Source organism: Chiloscyllium plagiosum, chromosome 36 (genome assembly GCF_004010195.1).
Source record: "Chiloscyllium plagiosum isolate BGI_BamShark_2017 chromosome 36, ASM401019v2, whole genome shotgun sequence".
NCBI classification, from domain to species: domain Eukaryota; kingdom Metazoa; phylum Chordata; class Chondrichthyes; order Orectolobiformes; family Hemiscylliidae; genus Chiloscyllium; species Chiloscyllium plagiosum.
The window spans coordinates 36,445,972-36,463,781 of NC_057745.1; the positions used below are offsets into that span (position 1 = coordinate 36,445,972).

The 17,810-nt window shown below is 40.9% G+C and overlaps 1 protein-coding gene across 9 annotated transcripts in view; it reads left to right on the forward strand.

Annotated features, from left to right (window-relative positions):
* The window catches only part of ankdd1a (ankyrin repeat and death domain containing 1A), a 294,535-nt gene that overhangs the window by 82,449 nt on the left and 194,276 nt on the right, over positions 1–17,810 (forward strand). For all 9 annotated transcript variants that reach the window (XR_006309520.1, XM_043677683.1, XM_043677682.1 and 6 more), the window contains 3 exons: positions 6,792–6,896; positions 12,153–12,251; positions 16,244–16,342. Coding sequence is in view for 8 of the 9 variants with exons in the window: in XM_043677683.1 (XP_043533618.1) it covers positions 6,792–6,896; positions 12,153–12,251; positions 16,244–16,342 (303 nt within the window). In the remaining variant the exon portion in view is untranslated. The remainder of the gene's footprint in view (positions 1–6,791; positions 6,897–12,152; positions 12,252–16,243; positions 16,343–17,810) is intronic.

Here is a 17,810-nt window from a genome sequence, read left to right on the forward strand (position 1 = left end):
GCACAAAACACTACATAGGACAAACAGGAAGACAGCTAACAATCCGTTTCCATGAACACCAACTAGCCACGAAACGACACAACCAGCTGTCCTTAGTAGCCACACACGCAGATGACAAGCAACATGAGTTCGACTAGGACAACACTACTATTATAGGACAAGCCAAACAGAGAACAGCCAGGGAATTCCTAGAGGCATGGCACTCATTCACAGATTCTATCAACAGACACATCGACCTGGAACTGACAACCAGAAGCGGCGGAGTCAAACCACTATAAATGCCGGAGGAAACATCACAGAAGCGCTTCACAGGAGGCTCCCAAGCACTGAGGATGTCACCTAGACAGGGGACAAAACGTCTGCAACGCAAATTCCCAGCTTGGCGAACAGAACCACAACAGTGAGCAGCAATGCTGCAGTCATCTGATTATTAAATCATGTCGGTCTGTGTTTGTCAGTTTAATTTTGGCATGGACGTGACTGAGGTTTTGTCTCGGCAGCATTTCATATTCACACCAGAGGACAGTTGAATGATGGTGAGGTGAATAGCCATTGTCAGGTGAATTGTAAATGGTTTGGGGTTTTCAGAGAAACTTACTTGACATCCAATCAGATTTTGAAAGTGTTTCAAATCTCTCATGAAATGCAATTGCTTCATATAATTGTGAAGCAGTTTCAGGATTATAATGAAGTTTCTTAGGCATTGAAATCTCTGGAGTGCTGTCTACAAAGCTGCATAATTTACTGTGTCCATTGCTCTGGTCAGGTCAATGAATGCAATAATGAGTAGCTGATGATCTCAATTTTGTTTTGGATTTGTCTGGCCACAAAGACAATGTTGGAAATTCCTTGGGAAGGTCTAAAGCCATGCTGTCTTTGGAGGATTTTTTCAGCCACAAGAAGTAGATGATTTGGGAGAATGCGGGTCAGGATCTTCTCTACAATTAACAAGAATGTATGCATCTTTTTCAGGGCACAGTCCTCCTACCATTCTCATATTTTTCATTAGCATCCAATTTCTTAATTGTAGTGAAGTTATTTCACAATTTATTCATGTTCCAGGGGAGGCGATGACCAAGTGCTATCATTGCTGGAATGCTAATCCAGAGATCCAGGGAATGTTCGGGGATCTGGGTTCAAATCCTACCACGAAAGATGGTGGAATTTGAATTCAATAATAATCTGGAATTGAGAGTCTAATCCACCTTTGTCAAGTATTGACAAAAACCCATCTGGTTCACTAATGTCCTTTAAGAAATGAAACTGCCATCCTTACCTGGTCTAGCCTACATGTGACTTCAGACCCAAAGCAATGCAGTTGACTCTTAGCTGTCCTCCGGGCAATCAGGGATGGGCAATAAATATTGGCCTAGCCAGCAACACCTTTATCCTGTGAATGAATAATAAAAGAATGCTTAAAGCTTGAAACCAGCTTCATATTCTTTCCACAACATAATTTAGCTCCATTCTTGAAAACAGTTACTGTTGTTACATTTCTGAAATTGATTGTAAAATCATAGAATCCCTGCAATGCGGAAACAACTGAGTCCACACTGACCATCTGAAGAGCATCCCACCTGGACAGCCTTCCCCCAAATCCCTGTAACCCTAAATTTCCCATGGCTAATCCACCCAGCCTACATATGTGGACACTATGAGTAATTTAGCATGGCAAATTCACCTAACCTGCACATCTTTGGACTGTAAAATGAAGCTGGAGCACCTGTAGAAATCCATTCAGACATGGGGAGAATGTACAAACTCCATGCAGACTGTCACCCAAGGTAGGAATCGAACCTGGATCCACTGTGCCGTGATGGTGATGAGACTTCTGTATTCTCACAAATTCATAGGAGGAGTGTATGGAGTCTTGATGTGATCAAAAGCCTTCAGCTAGAATACCTTTTTACCCTTGGGTTTGTTAGTGTCTCTGTCTGCTTGATTGCCTTTTGCAGCTCTTCAAGGGATGGTGGTTCACTCAATTATTTTGCCACAGAATCTTGAGATACCTTGGAGACTATAAGCTGGCATTTTGGATTCACAGCTGATTTGTTGTTAAATATGTTCTCTCCTACATTGACAGATGACATCAGCATTCTTAAGACAAATATCATCCCGTGAGGAGAGGGTATTTAGCCCATTTCACTTTGTTCTGTAGATGGCCCTGATGGCTTCAAAAAAGCTTTTTTATATCATTATGGTCAGCATATTGTTGGACCTCTTTGGCTCCCTTTTTCCACCAGTAAAATGCTAAAATATGTGTCCTTATGGTATGCAAACAAACAGCCTTCATTGTCTGGAAGAATAGTCAAAAGTCACAAGTCAAGAGGGTATCCTCTTAAAACTACTATCTAATGCTCGAAATTCCTACTGTAGGATCTCATATCTGTTTCTACCCATGTCATTGGTACTAATATGTACCACTGGCAGTTGTCTTCCCTCTTCATCCATGATGCTGGCACCAGTGAGGTAACATTTGAATGTGTCCTTTATGAGCATAGAACTGTTTGTCACTTCTTATAATTGAGTGCCCTGTCGCTAAAGCTCTCCCAGTCTTCTTCCTCTCCTGCAGTGCAGCAGAATCAATCGTGGTGTCACAGACTTGGCTGTTGCTGCATTCCCCTAAGAGGCCATCCCCCATAACAGTATTCAACGTGGCATATCTGTTTGAGAGGGAATTGGCCACAAGGGACTCCTTTTCTACCTGCCCTTGCCCACTAGTCTTCTTTATGTTTGAAAATTACCGTAAGCTTTGATATTGTTGAATCAGCCAGGCAAGCTGCTAACACTGTGAATTCTGTCTTCCCATGTCCTGTGATTTTCACTAGAACGGTTCTGGAACTTCTCCACTCCACAGTTTGACTGAAGGGCATTTCAAAATTCATGCATACTGCAGATGTGGCATAATGGGTACTTAATGTTTTTTTGCCACTGCCTGATCATGGTCCCTGAAAACTGATATTATTAGTTTCCAAACCTTTTGGTAGTCTGCAAACAATCTTAGTTATCTGCTGCAAGACTAGGCATTTTTGTTCCATAAGGTTATTCTAAAAACCTTTCTGGACTCAGGCTTGATTTGACTGATTTAAGTGACATTGAATTCTTGATGGTCATGTAACAATCCAGATGATTTTTGAGCACTTGTTCCATGTGTTACTTCTGATTAGGTAGTTACTGATCCCTGATTGTATTGTGCTGTTGGTCTTGAGCATCATCTTCAGTATGGATTCATTTTACCTCTATTCTAACATCAATCTTTCACTAATAGCATTTCTTTGTTACTTAAGTAATATGATATTTTAGCTACTGTTAAGATTTCTAGCTTAAGGCCAGCTTCATATTTAATTCCTTTTCCAGAGAGTCAATCTCTGTTGTTTGCTACATGTGGTCTGCTCTATGTGAATGTATCTAAATTCGTAAGCATGCTTTATCCATTGTGTGGACTTATAGGGTAAATAAAGAATTATATCAAAAGTTTAAAATTGAGGCCTAATGTGAGTATAGTGTTTCTCAAGAGAAAGAGTATCTATGCACCAAGTATAGACCTAAACATGATTTTTGGCACTAAAAAGATGGTGTTGTGTTGTATAAATCATGATTCACGGTATGTTAGTGAACTAGACTTGACTGTAAAGGATACCATTTCAAAATCTGCAAATGACCAACCATGGAAATAATATGAACTGTGGGGAGGTAAGAGATAAACGTCAAGAGGACATAAGATAGCTGAGTGGAACATTGCATATAAAATTCAACGCAGAAAACTGAAGTGATTCATTTTGATAGGCAGAACAAAGAGAAGCAATACAAAATATAGAAGAAAATTCTCGACAAGATTTGTAGCTCTGGTTGTGGATGAAGTCGTGGATTTGTTCCCCGAGCTGATGTGTTTTTCTGCAAATGTTCGTTGCCCTGCTAGGTGCTCACTGATGATGTCACCTAGCAAGGCAATAAAATATTTGCAGAAAAACAATTCAGCTTGGCCAACAAATGCCCGACTTCATAGAAGACAATATCCATCCAGAATGCACTAATCATTGAATATGGCAGGGCAAATTGACAAAGTAAATAAATTGGCAGATGGGCACCTGGAATTTATAAAAAGAATTATACAGCCGAAAAGGAAGGAACATAAAATGAACTTTTAAAACGCGACTTCAGCCTTAACCTGAGAGGTTTGGTCAGGTCTGGACATTGTAGTGTAGAAAGATATTAAGATATTAAAATGTGCATATGAAGATTCACAAGAATGGTTCTGGGGAACTTTTGACACATGGAAAAAATGGATGCAGTCCTGAGAGATGGGAGGTCGAGTGGGGATTTTATAGAATTGCTCAAAATTATTAGTATAGCAACTATTCACTTGGCAGAAAAGTTGAAAACTAATTTAAAGTGAATGACAAAAGAACTAAAGAGTATTATAGGTAAGACAGAGGAGTTAAGGATGTGGATTGACACATGAAATTGTGGTATTGCCATCACAGAGACATGGTTAAGGACTGGCAATCAACGTTCTGGATTATAGAGTCTTCAGTCAGGACAGAGCAGGATGTTAAAGAGATGTTATTGCATTATTAGTTGAGGAGTCAGTTACTGCAGTAAATAGGGGCAATAACTTGGAAGGGTCATCAAATGAAGCTTTGTGGGTAGACCTCAGGATTAAAAAGCAGGCAGTCACATCATTATGAACAAATTATAGGTCCACAAACAGTCATGGGGCTATTGAGGATCAGATATGTAGACATTTCACTGAGGTATGTGAAAATAATGGGATAGTTATATTAAGGGATTTCAACTTAGCCAACATTATTTGGGGTAGTCATAGTATAAAGTGATTAGAGGTGGCAGATTACTTGAAATTACTTGTTTTTTATATCACCCTATAAATGGTCTTACAAGGGACAGTACAAAGCTGAACCTAATTCTGGGGAATTAAGCTGGGGAAATTGCCTTGGGGAAGAATGTTAGCCATAGCAACAACACTGTGTTTCAGGTATGTTGTGGAAAAGGAGAAAGATGGTCTGCAAAGAAATGTTTTGGAACAGAAGAAGGCATATTTTACTAAAACAAGGAAGAATTTCATCAAAGTAGACTAATAACAGCTATTTGAGAGTAAATCTACAGTAGAAAACTGGGAGGTATTCAGAATGAACTGGGGAGAATACACACTCGGTGTGTTCCTTTTAGGGTGTTACCAACAAGCCCAGCGAACCCTACGTGTCTAGGAATGTTGAGGACTGGATTAAAAACGAAAAGAGAACTGTATAACAACAGCAAAGAATCAATGGATGCCATAGTGGAGTATAGAAAGTCAGAGGGATCTTAGGAAAGTAATGAGGAGAGCAAAGTGGTAGCATGAAAACATTAGTGGACAAAATTAGGGAGAATCCCAATATCCTCTGCAAGTATATGACGGGGAAGAGGGTAACTGAGGATCCACTCACTGCGGACCGAGGAGGCAATCTGTGTGTGGAGCAGGAGGACATTGGTACAGTGTTACATGAGTACTTCTTATCTGACTTAATTCAGGCGAAGGAGAATAAAAGATGAGTGTATATTTAGTGCAGTTTTAGTGGTGCAGGTTTGATGGGCTGAAGGACCTCTTCAATATTCTATGGTTCTGTGACATGAGGGAAAACGGTTTCATGCGTGAGCAGTTAGGATCTGGAATACACTGCCTGAGAGGATATGGAGGTAGTTTCATTTATGGCTTTTTAAATGGAATTGGGTAATTATCTGAGAAGAAGACAATTTCAGAACTAACAGGAAAGGGTGGGGTGGCTGTGATGAACTGTATTGCTCTTGCACAGAGCAACATAGAAACAAGAGGTTATGTTCTGCAGGAAAGATCCACATGTGAGTTTTGGGTCATAGAGTCAAACAAGGTGGAAATAGGTCTTTTGGCCCTACTGTCCATAACAGCCAGGTTTCCTAAACTGAATTGGTCCCATTTGCTTGTGTTTGGCCTATATCCCTCTAAACCTTTCCTATCCTGTCCAAATGTCTTTATGTGTTGTAACTGCCTCTACCACTTCCTCTGGTAGCTTCTTTCATATACACATCACACTCCATGTGAAAAAAGATGCCTTCAGTACCCTTTTAAAGCTATTCCATCCCACCTAAAACCTCTGCTCTCTAGTTTTGGACTCCCCTAACCTGGGAAAATTACCATTCATCTTATGTATATCCCTCATGATTTTATAAACCTCTAGAAGGTCACTCCTTAGCCTCCTACTCTCCAGGGAAAAAAAGTCTCAACCTATCCAGCCCCTCCTTATAACTCAAACGTTCCAGTATCTGTTAGATCCTTGTAAAATTTATTTGCACCTTTTCCAGTTTAATAACATCCTTCCTATAGCAGGGATGTGCATGATTAAGACTATTGTTAGTGTATGTGTAATGAGGGCCGCTTATATGTGCCTGATGACATGCTAGCATGCATGTGATGAAGACAGTTTAGTTAGGGTAGGTAAGATGAAAACAGTTTAGTTCTTGTGTGTTTGATGAAGACTGTGTCATTAGGACGTGTGTGATGAAGACAGTTTGGTCAGGGTTCATGTGATGAAGTCAGTTTAGTTAGTGTGTGCGTGATGAAGACGGTGCGTGTGATGAAGGCAATGTAGGGTGTATCTGATGAAAACATTTTAGTATGTGCATGAGGGACACAGTTTAAGATGTGTTATGAAGACAGTTTAATTAGTGTGAGCGTGATGAAGACAGTTTATTTCGGAATTGTGATTCATTGGTAATATTTAATTCATTCGATTTTCTTATTTATTTTCCTGAATCAGAATGGCTTAAATTTGCTTCTCTGTGCTGCCCAAAGAGGCCATATAAAGATTCTTGAGTTTATTATGGAAGATCTGGAAGATGTGTGCCTGGACAAAGCTGACAATGTGAGTATTATTTTACCGTTGTAGATTTTAGGATGAATTTTACAAATTTAAGAGTGTAACATTATGTGGCAAGATCCAATATTTGGATTTCTGATTTGAATATCATAGGAATCATTTGGTGAATTTCTAATGTCATATGTGATTTTCTGAATTCCGATGCCTGAGCCCATATTGTTGATTTCTTTGTAACTTCCATCAGCCCTACAACACTCTTCTGTGTTTTTCCATAGCATCCTCTACATCTTTCATTTGTGGTCATCCCTTCAGTTGCTTAAGCGTTCAGCTTAGAGATTCCATCGCAAAGTTATGTGAGCCTCCACCTATCTAACTTCCTTTAAGATAAAAGCAAGTTGAAGAAGATTAGAGATTTAGAGTAATGTGGATTACTCAGGCTTCCAGGATTTTGATCCAGCGACAGTTCTGGAATACCAATATATTTAAAAGTCCGGATGGTGAGAAGCTTGAAGAGAGGCTTAGAGAGGAATCATAAAATCCCGATAGTGTGAAAGCAGGTCATTTGGCCCATTGAGTCCTCTCCAGTCCTCCAAAGGGCATCCCACCCAGACCCATTCCATCCCCATAACTGTACATTTCCCATGGCTGATCCATTTAGCCTGCACATTCCTGGACTGTGGGAGGAAACTGGAGCACCCAGAGGAAACCCATGCAGACGTGGGGAGAATGTTCAAACTCCACACAGGCCTGAAGCTGGAATTGAACTCGTGTCACTAATCACTGAGCCTGGTGGTTGCTGATGGTGGTTCCCATGTATCTGTTGCCCTTGTCCTTTTCAATAGAATTGTTTGTTAAGTTCATTAGGCCGGACAGATGGCTCAGGTTACCATGAAGGACTATCCTCGTCAACCTTGCCCCTCAAGTTAAACTACCACCAGTTGTCTCTCTGTTTGAGAGAGCAGTCTGTGGTCCAGTAGGACTATGGAGACTTTACCTTTTACCTCTACCTCCTAGATGGAAGTGGTTGTGGATTTTGAAGGTACTATCTCAGGATCTTTGGTGAATTCTGCAGTGCATCTTACTGATGGTGCACACTGCTGCTACTGAGTGTCAGCGGTGGAGGGAATTGATGTTTGTGGATCTGTTTGTGCAATTAACAGGTTGCTTTGTCCTGGATGGTGTCAGACCTCTTAAGTATTGTTGGAATTGCACTCTTCCAGGTAAGTGGGGAGTATTTCATCATGCTCCTGACTTGTACCTTATAGATGGTGGACAGTTTTGAGGAGTCAGGAGATGAGTTACTCACTGCAGTATTACTAGCCTCTGACCTACTGTTGTAGTCATTTTATTTATAAAGTGAATCCAGTTGATTTTCTGGTCAATGGTAACTCTCAGGATGTTCACAGTGATGGATTCATTGATGGTAAAACTATTGAATGTCAAGGAGCAGAGTGTGGAGTATGTCTTATTTGTTAGAATCCTTGCTAGATTTTCATTATTTTCAATTTTATCTTTTATCAATTTTACTTTGGAGTGGTGAGCTGGGAATTCTGGGCTGAAGATGCCCTTTGAACTTTGTGAAACAGCTTATGGTAAAAGGTAAAGAACAGATCAAACAAACTTATGTTTGTTGGTGAGGCCATGCCTGAGATTACTTGCAGGCTAATATTTGTTCAAAAGGTTTGTACAGACACAGCAACCCTGGGAAGAGCATTACATTTAACTGGATAGCAGAAGTTTGCTATTAATGAGGTCAGTACTGTACCTGGGAATTGGATCCAGCAAGTCTGGAAGAAACCCTATATTCAAGCAGATAGCAGATGTTGAATGATAATTGAGGCCTCAGGAAAATATATTCAATCTATTGGAATTGGACCATTGTTGAAGTTGGTGAATTGTGTTTTCTGGAGAGCAGAGTTTGGCTGCTGATGACACAGCATGAAGATCTGGCAGCCCAGCTCAGTGGCTAGCACTGCTGCCTCACAGCGGCAGGGACTCTGGTTCGATTCCCACCTTGGGCGACTGTCTGCGTGGGTTTCCCTCGGGTATTCCGGTTTCCTCCCACAATCCAAAAAAAAATGTGCAGGTCAGGTGAATTGGCCATGCTAAATTGCCCTTAGTGTTAGGTGCATTAGTCAGGGGTAAATATAGGGTAGAGAAATGGGTCTGGGTGGATTACTCTTTGGAGGGTCAGTGTGGACTTGTTGGGCCAAATCGCCTATTTCCATTCTGTAGGGAATCTAATTTGAAAGCTGTCTGCCTAACATATGAATATAAGAGCTAGGAGAAGGAGCAGGCTGTCTGCCCCTTCGAGCCTGCTCTGCCATTCAATAAGACCATGGCTGATCTTTTTGTGGACTCAGATCCACTTAGCCGCACTCTCATCGTATCCCTTAATTCCATTATTGTTCAAAAGAAATCTACCTTAGCTTTAAAAATGTTCATTGAAGTAGAATAAACTACTTCATCTGAGCAAGCAATTGGGAGTGGTACAGTGGACCAGTGGTTAGCACTGCTGCCTCACAACACCAGGGTCCTAGGTTCAATTCCAACCTTGGAATACTGTGTGGAGTTTGCACATTCTCCCCATGTCTGTATGGGTTTCCTCCAGGTGATCTGGTTTCCTTCCACAATCCAAAAAGTGCAGGTTAGGTGAATTGGCCATGCTAAATTGCCCATGGTGTTAGGTGCATTAGTCAGAGGGAAGTGGGTCTGGGTGGGTTACTCTTTGGAGAGTCGGTGTGGACTTGTTGGGCCGAAGGGCCTGTTTCCACGCTGTAGGGAATCTAATCTAATTCCATAGATTTACAACCCTCTGGGTATAGAAGTTCCTTCTTGATTCAGTCTTCAATCTGCTCCTTTTAATCTTGAGGCTATGCCCTCTTGTCCTAGTTCACCTGCCAGTGGAGAGGTCCTCTCTATAGAATCACTACAGTGTAGAAAACAGTTTACACTCAACAATTTACACTGACCCTCCGAAGAGTATCCCACCTAGACCCATTCCCCAACCCTATTACTTCTACATTTTCCCCTGACTAATGCACCTAATCTATACATCCCTAAATGCTATGGGCAATTTAACATGGCCAGTTCACCTCGCCTGCACATCATTTGGATTGTGGGAGAAAATCTGAACAGGTGGAGGAAACCCACGCAGACACGGGAAGAATGTGCAAAATCCATACAGATAGTCGCCCGAGGCTGGAATCGAACCCAAGTCTCTGGTGTGAGGCAGCAATGCTAACCACTGAGCCACCATGCCGCCCTTCCTTTTACCAACTGTCGAAAGCCCAAAGAACTGAAAGCTAGGTAGAAATCTTACTGCCTTTACCTGAGTGAACTGGAAAGGTAGCCCTGATCGATCTCCAGAGAAGCAACAAGGAGTCTACATCTATGCTTGTGAAATAACGCATTGTGAAAACCACTTAAGTATTGGATGTAGGTTTGCTCGCTGAGCTGAAAGGTTCATTTCCAGACGTTTTGTTACCTTTCTAGCGAAGCATGAGGTCCACTGAAGATGTTACCTAGTAAGGTAACAAAACGTCTGGAAATGAACCTTTCAGCTCAGCGAGCAAACCTACATTCAAAACCTCAACCTGAGCTACAAATCTTCTCAAAACTCGCTAAGACCATTTCGGTAATCTGATCAGTTTTGTTATTTTCTTTTATTTATCTGTGAATTATGTTTGTTTGACTGTCTTTTGTGTGAATAGGGAGCTGAAAACACACCCAATAGAGATTGTTTAGACTACTTTGTTTATTTTTTCTCTGCTAAAGTTATGGAAATTAAGTAAATTATTAAGCCTTTTGTTTAAGATACAAGTCTAGAATTAATTATTCATAAAAACTGGGATTGATTATTGAAAGGTCTGGTTAGGAACCATTGGGGTAACTATTTAGGGTCTCTGAAGGTTTTAATTTTTACTAAGTTGTGAAAACAGAGGTAGAGAGGCTGATTTGGTTTAACTGTCTCTGGGTCATAACATATTGGAGATGGTCATTAGCTGGCAATTGTGTGGCAGGAGTATTACTTGCCACTTTCCACCGCAAGCCTGGATATTATCCAGGTCATTTTGCATTTAGACGTAACTTGTGTCTGAGAAGTTTTCTATGGTGCTGAACATTGTGCAATCATCAGCAAACATCCCCACTTCTGACCTTATGATGGAGGTAAGATCATTCATGAAGCAGCTGAGGATGGTAGGGTCCTAGGATATTATCCTGAGGAACTCCTGCAGTGATGTCCTGGAGCTAAGATGATTGACCTCCAAAATCTACAACCATCTTCCTAACTACCAGTATGATTCCAAATATTGGAACATTTGGCCCGATTCCCATTGATACAGGTCTTGCTAGGGCTCCTTGTTGCCGCTCTTGGCCAAATGTAGCCAAGGGCTAACGCTCTCATATCATCTCTGGCATTCAGCTATTTTGTCCATGTTTGAACCAATGCTATAATGAGGTCAAGAGCTGGGATTCAGTGGGGAGATTATTGCTAAACAGGTGCTGATTGATAGCACTGTTAACAATACTTTACTAATGATCGAGAGTAGACCAATGGGTTGGTAGTTGGCTGGGTTAGATTTGGCGGAAGTGGGTGCTGCAGATACTGGAGATTTGAGTCAAAATTAGAGTGGTACTGCAAAAGCACAGTAGGTCAGGCAGCATCCGAGAAGCAGGAAAATCGACGTTTTGGGCAAAAGCCCTTCATCAGGGTTAGATTTATTCTGCTTTTTGTGTGCAGGACATAGCCAGGCAATTTTCCATATTTTCGGTAGATGTCAAGTGTTGTAACTGTACTGGAACAGCTTGACAAGGGGTGAGGAAAGTTCTGGAGTAGAAGTCTTCAGTAATATTGTTGGGATATTGTAAGGGCCCATAGCCTATACAGTATCCAGTGTCTCCAAACATTTCTTGATGTGACATGGAGTGAATTGAATTGTAGGGCTGGAGGAGATTACAATGATAAGGGAAGATGAAATCACATAGGTGTGAATTTTTAAATGAGTACATTAATGGAACAGCAGACATCTAGCCCAGCACAAGTGTACTAGTAATGGTGTAAATTAGGATACAAGCAGTAGAGTTTTGAATGAACTTTTTTCTTTATAGTTGAAGATGCAGGGGTCAGTTACATGAGTGACAGAATAGTTGAGTCTAGAGGCTGCAAAAGCACATTTGCTCTTTCATTTTGAGTAATATCCTGCACCAGGACAACATCCATATTTATTTCATCTTTTATTCTGTAATGTTTATCTCAATCTGTTTCTGTTATTTTATGAAAAAGTAATCTCTTTACAGATGCAACGAACAGCACTACACCTGGCAGCAAGTTATGGCAATCTCGAAGTGGTAGAATTCTTAATTGGCTCAGGCTGTGTCCATGGCTTGAAGGACAAGGTCAGTATAACAAAGGGTAAGCTTGCTAAGGTTTCAGCTTGTGTAGGGGTCTATTACACAGTTATAAAAACACATTTTGCACAGAAAATGTCCCAAGGACTCCATGGTGTAATTGCACAACTTGTAGTGAGAAATAGGGATATCAGGATGGGTTAGCAAAAGATTGTTCAAAGAGGTGTATTTTAAGAAGGATCTTGAAGATGAAGCGAGAGAAAGAGAGACAGAGGGGTTTTGAGGAGAAAATAAGAAGTTTTACAGAACTCGAGGCATTGACTGTTTCTCTCTCCGCAGATGCTGCAAAGCCTGATGAGTTTCTCCAGCACTTTCTGAACATGAATATTAAACAAGGTGGTGGAGGTTGTGATGATGCTGTCACCTTTGTCCAGAGAGTGAGGAAGGAAAGTGACCACTGTAACAGAAAATGCCAGCCTGGACTTTAATTTAGTTACTTCAGTGTGATGGAACAGACAAAGCCTGACTGGAGGAATTCAGACAGTGAAAGATTCGGGCATATGTAGGATTCGACATTCAAAGACTCTAGAGAGGAAATTGGAAATTGGACAGCAGGCACAGTCGGGTCATGGGTCACGTTTTTACGGAAGTGGGGTGTAATGTTGATTTTGAAAAAGAGGAAACCAAGACCTAATGAGAAAGAGAGTATTTACCATAGTTGTGGGTATTGTTATGAAGGTGTTGAAGTTTACTGTACCTTTAGAGAATAAAGGACTTAGCATGCACAGAGTGTTAGAAAATTTACAGTGTAACATTTGGTCCAGCAGCTAGCACTGGCTGAGTTGCTATAAGACAAAAACAAATTTGATTTTAGCCGATCAGTTTAAATTATACCCCAAACTACCGATCTCCAATCGAGTTTGAATTTAGTATATTGACAATATTAAAAACCAATGAAACAGTCTGATGCTTTGGGAGTATAGGACTAGGAAAAATTGAACAGTTGAGGGGAGAAGTGACAAACCACCAGCATGTGCAGACTGCCTGAGGCACAGAGCTCTTAAAGGTACATTGATTTATCAACGACCTCTAAAAGAGGAATCCTAAGAAGAAAATCTCCAGAGGAAGATACAAAGAGAGGTTTCGACAGCTGCCTAGTTTTGAAAATTGAATTTTTAGTAAATCTGAATCGGGGGTTTTATCGGACCAGTATTTAGAGGGGGAAAATAAAAGATAGGTTAGAGAAATGATTTGTAAGTAGTTGTTTGTTAATTATTTTCTGTTATACTTCAAGAAATAAAATGGTTAATTTTTACTTTAAATAGTTCTTGGCCTTTCTAATTTTCATAGATTACAGCACGTGTTGAATCTTTTCTGTGTTGCTGGGTTGCTGAGGGGTTTACCCCATGTCATGGGTGGCTCAGTCATTAGCACTGCTGCCTCACAGCACCAGGGACCCAGGTTTGACTCCATCCTTGGGCAACTGTCTGTATGGAGTTTGCACATTCTCCCTGTGTCTGCGTGGGTTTCCTCTAGGTGCATCCTTTTCCTCCCACAGTCCAAAGATGTGTAGGTCAGGTGAATTGGCCATTCTAAATTGCCCATAGTGTTATGTGCATTAGTCAGAGGGAAATAGGTTTGGGTAGGTTACTCTTCGGAGGGTCGGTATGGACTTGTTGGGTCGAAGGGCCTGTTTCCACACTGGAGGGAATCTAATCTAATACTGGTCCAATAAAACCCCCAGTTAAGATTTACCAAAAATTCAAATTTCAAAACCAGGCAGTTGTCGAAACTTCTCTTTGTATCTTCCTCTGGAAATTTTCTTCTTAGGATTTATTTTTCACAGGTCGTTGATAGATTCATGTACCTTTAAGAGCTGTGCCTTGGGCAGTCTGTACATGCTGGTAGCTTTACACTTCTCGCCTCAACTGTTCAATTTTTCCCGGTCTTATACCCCAAAGCATCAGATTGTTTAATTGGTTTTTAATATTGTCAATATACTAAATTCAAATTTGATTGGAGGTTGGTAGTTTGGGGTATAATTTAAACTGATTGGCCACAATCAAAGTTGTTTTTGTCTCATGGCAACTCAGCCAGTGCTAGCTGCTGGACTAAATTTATATTGTAAATTCTCCAGCATTCTCTATGCTTGCTAAGTCCTTCACTCTCTTTAAGGTACAGTACACTTCTACACCTTCATAACAATATGTTTGCCGAGCTGGGAAGTTGATTTGCAGATGTTTTGTTCCCTGTTTAGGTAACATCTTCAGTGCTTTGGAGCCTCCTGTGAAGTGCTTTTGTGCTGTGTCTTCTGGAGTTTATTTGGTTCCGTTCCTGCTGCATCTGGTTGCCAGTTCCTGTTATTTGTTGCAATGATTGGTATATTGGGTCTAGGTTAATGTGTTTATTGATAGAGCCCATGGATGAGTGCCATGACTCTAGAAATTCTCTGGCTGTCCTCTCTTCAGCTCGTCCTATTATCATACTGTTGTCCTAGTCGAATTTGTGGTTCCGGTCATCTGTGTATAAGGCTACTTTGGATAACTGGTCATGGTGTTTAGTTGTTAGTTGGTGTTCATGAATGCGGATGGCTAGTTGTCTGTCTGAGTGTCCTACATAGTTTTTCATGCAGTCTTTGCATCGAATCTTGTAAACTACATGATGGGTATTGGGTCTTTTGTACTAGTGAGTTGTCCAAGCATAGCTGTCGGTTTATGGGCTGTCATGAACCTGAGTGGTTGGAGAAGTCTGGCTGTTGGTTCTGAGATGTTTTTTATTTAAGGTAGTGAGTTAGGTCGTGGCATGTCCTCATCGCGTTGTTTACAATAGAGTGTTTACAATATCAGGTAGCATCTGGCCAGGAAGATAGTCCAGTGGCCAGCTTTTCAGTGGAAATATTTGATAGTTCAGAACTTGACGTTGAGCTTGGCGTTGGCATTACAACATTTCAGTGTTTATGTTACCAGTAACATATCTGAGATAATTATATACACTGGTCAAACCCATTGATGTTTGTGGAGAAGTTTAAGGAGAAAAATGCTAGACTGTTTAGATGCAGCTTGTTGTTCCAGCCATTCAGTTTGAAAATTCTGCTTGTGACAGGACAAGAAAACATGAGTGCCAATGCATTGTTGAGACTTGAATGAGAAATGGAGGCTTTTGGTGCCAGGAGTGTACTGTTTTAACAAACTGAAACAGAATATAGTTGTGTGTTTGCCTGTTTGTAATCAATACAATATATATGTGTGAGAATGCAGTAAAGGAAGTAGTATTATGACCTCTGTTGTGTTTCTGTGCTCAGTTCAGTGCAAAATTGAGCATGCTTTGTCCTCTAATCTTAGAGGTGAGAAATAAAACTGAGTCCCTGTCTGCCAATTCTAATGGCTATGTGAGATGCTATGGCACAATGCAAAGAATAACAAGGAATTCCTCAGCATTCTGACCAATGCATGACCCTCAACTAATGCCACCGAAAGCAGAAATGTGAACAGAAAATGCTAGACACACTCACAGGTTGGCAGCTTTGTTCAGAGAAACAGTTAGAACCTTAGGTCAGTGGCTGTTCAGAAACTCAAAAACAGAGAATCTGCTTCCTTTTTTTGAAATGGGCTATTCTCAAATTGGCTGCTGTATATGCTGATAAAGCAACAATTTTATTATCTCAGAACAGCACATGGGTCTCTCAAGGAGAATCTGGAAAGTTCTGGCATGAATTCCAGGATTCTTATGTGGGGCAATTGAACCTATGGATAGGCATATGGAGGATTGAATCGATTGGATAGGCATATGGAGGATAGTGGGCTAGTGTAGGTTAGGTGGGCTTGGATCGGCGCAACATTGAGGGCCGAAGGGCCTGTACTGCGCTGTATTCTTCTATGTTCTATGTTCTATGTCTCTTTCAGAATACAAGCTCTTCTACATTTCAGAATATCTAATGACAGAAAGGTGTTGAAAGCTTATCAGATCCTAAACCAGTGTTACCATGATGCTGCAGTATCTTAAGTGTGAATGTCTAACTCAGTTTATTCTGAATTCCATAGGAACAGAACACTGCCCTTCATTTGTGTGCACGAAGTGGGCATGTTGAAGTGTTGCAGAAAATAATAGAAACTGCAGTGGATCTGGATGAAAAGAATTGGGTGAGATTTTGAAATCTAAATAGAATATCTGTTGCTAAAAATTCACATATCCAGTTTCAATGCACCTGTTCAATGACTACATTGCCCTTTCATAGAAATGTTATTTCATTCATTCATGTTAATTCTCTATACCTAAGAAAGGAGAGGAATATGGAGATCTTTGGTGGAGAATGCACTAAACCTTAAGCAAATGAAATAGCAGCATGAAGGAGAATTAATAAGATTTTGAGATCCAACCCGGAAAAGAACCAGGTATCTGATGAGTAAAATCCTGAGTTTAGGAGCATTGGTTATAGTCCTGAGCATTGGATAAAGTCCGGACTACAGCTATCCCATTTCTGTAGCACTGGGAACAATGCTGTGCACACCTGAAATCTTGTCTTAATTTTAGTTGAGAGGATGATTGGTCACTGTGAAGAGAAAACAGTATCTTTAAATTTCTACTCTTGGTATTCTAAATGTAAGCAAGTTTGGGCAGTAAATTTAGGCAGGACCAGGCGACCCTGAATTAGGCCCTTTGCTTGTCAGTTAGGTGGACTGAGCAGTGCCAGAAAGGAGTAACGTAAATGAGGATTTTCTGCATAATATTTGCTTCCTCCTGAATGCACATTATCAGCGTTGAGTAGATGGGATGTTTATCTAGTTTTGCTGTGGTAGATTGGGAATTTAAAATTAAATTCATTGGGAATTTCCTTATTAATTGATTAATTGCAGTAAACCAGTATGTTAAGAAGAAAGGGCACCTCACTGGCAGGCTGTGGTTGGAATTCTGCCACATTGAGTTCCACACCTGTCACCTGAGTTGGGTATCTCACTGTTTGTAACTGATGCCTGGTAATAATGAAACACTGAGTTTGCTGTACAACTAGGCAAGTCTGAGGACAGGCGACATATGCTGCAATAAACAACAGTTGAAAGTTCACAGCTATTTATCAAAATCTAATCTGAAAATGTGTTGCTGGAAAAGCGCAGCAGGTCAGGCAGCATCCAAGGAACAGGAGAATCGACGTTTCGGGCATAAGCCCTTCTTCAGGAATCCTGATTCCTGAAGAAGGGCTTATGCCCGAAACGTCGATTTTCCTGTTCCTTGGATGCTGCCTGACCTGCTGCGCTTTTCCAGCAACATATTTTCAGCTGTTATCTCCAGCATCTGCAGTCCTCACTTTCTCCTCAAAATCTAATCTGATCAAGTTGCACCCAGATGTCACTGATTTCTCAGTATGCATTCATCAGCATTGCTCTTGTCCACCCAAGGTGTCATTTTGTCCTGCTGATTATACAGTCTAGGCTGCATCCTTGTTTCTAATCACTTATCCCCCGGCTTGACTGTTTTGCCATTTAGTTGCATTTATTTTGCTAAAGACACTTACAATTGAATGAATTTAACCCTTTCAGCTTGTGCCCTTTTGGCCTTTCCCTTATGCTCCGCTGCCCTTAGATACTGGCCAGTTTAACATCGTAAAGGTGG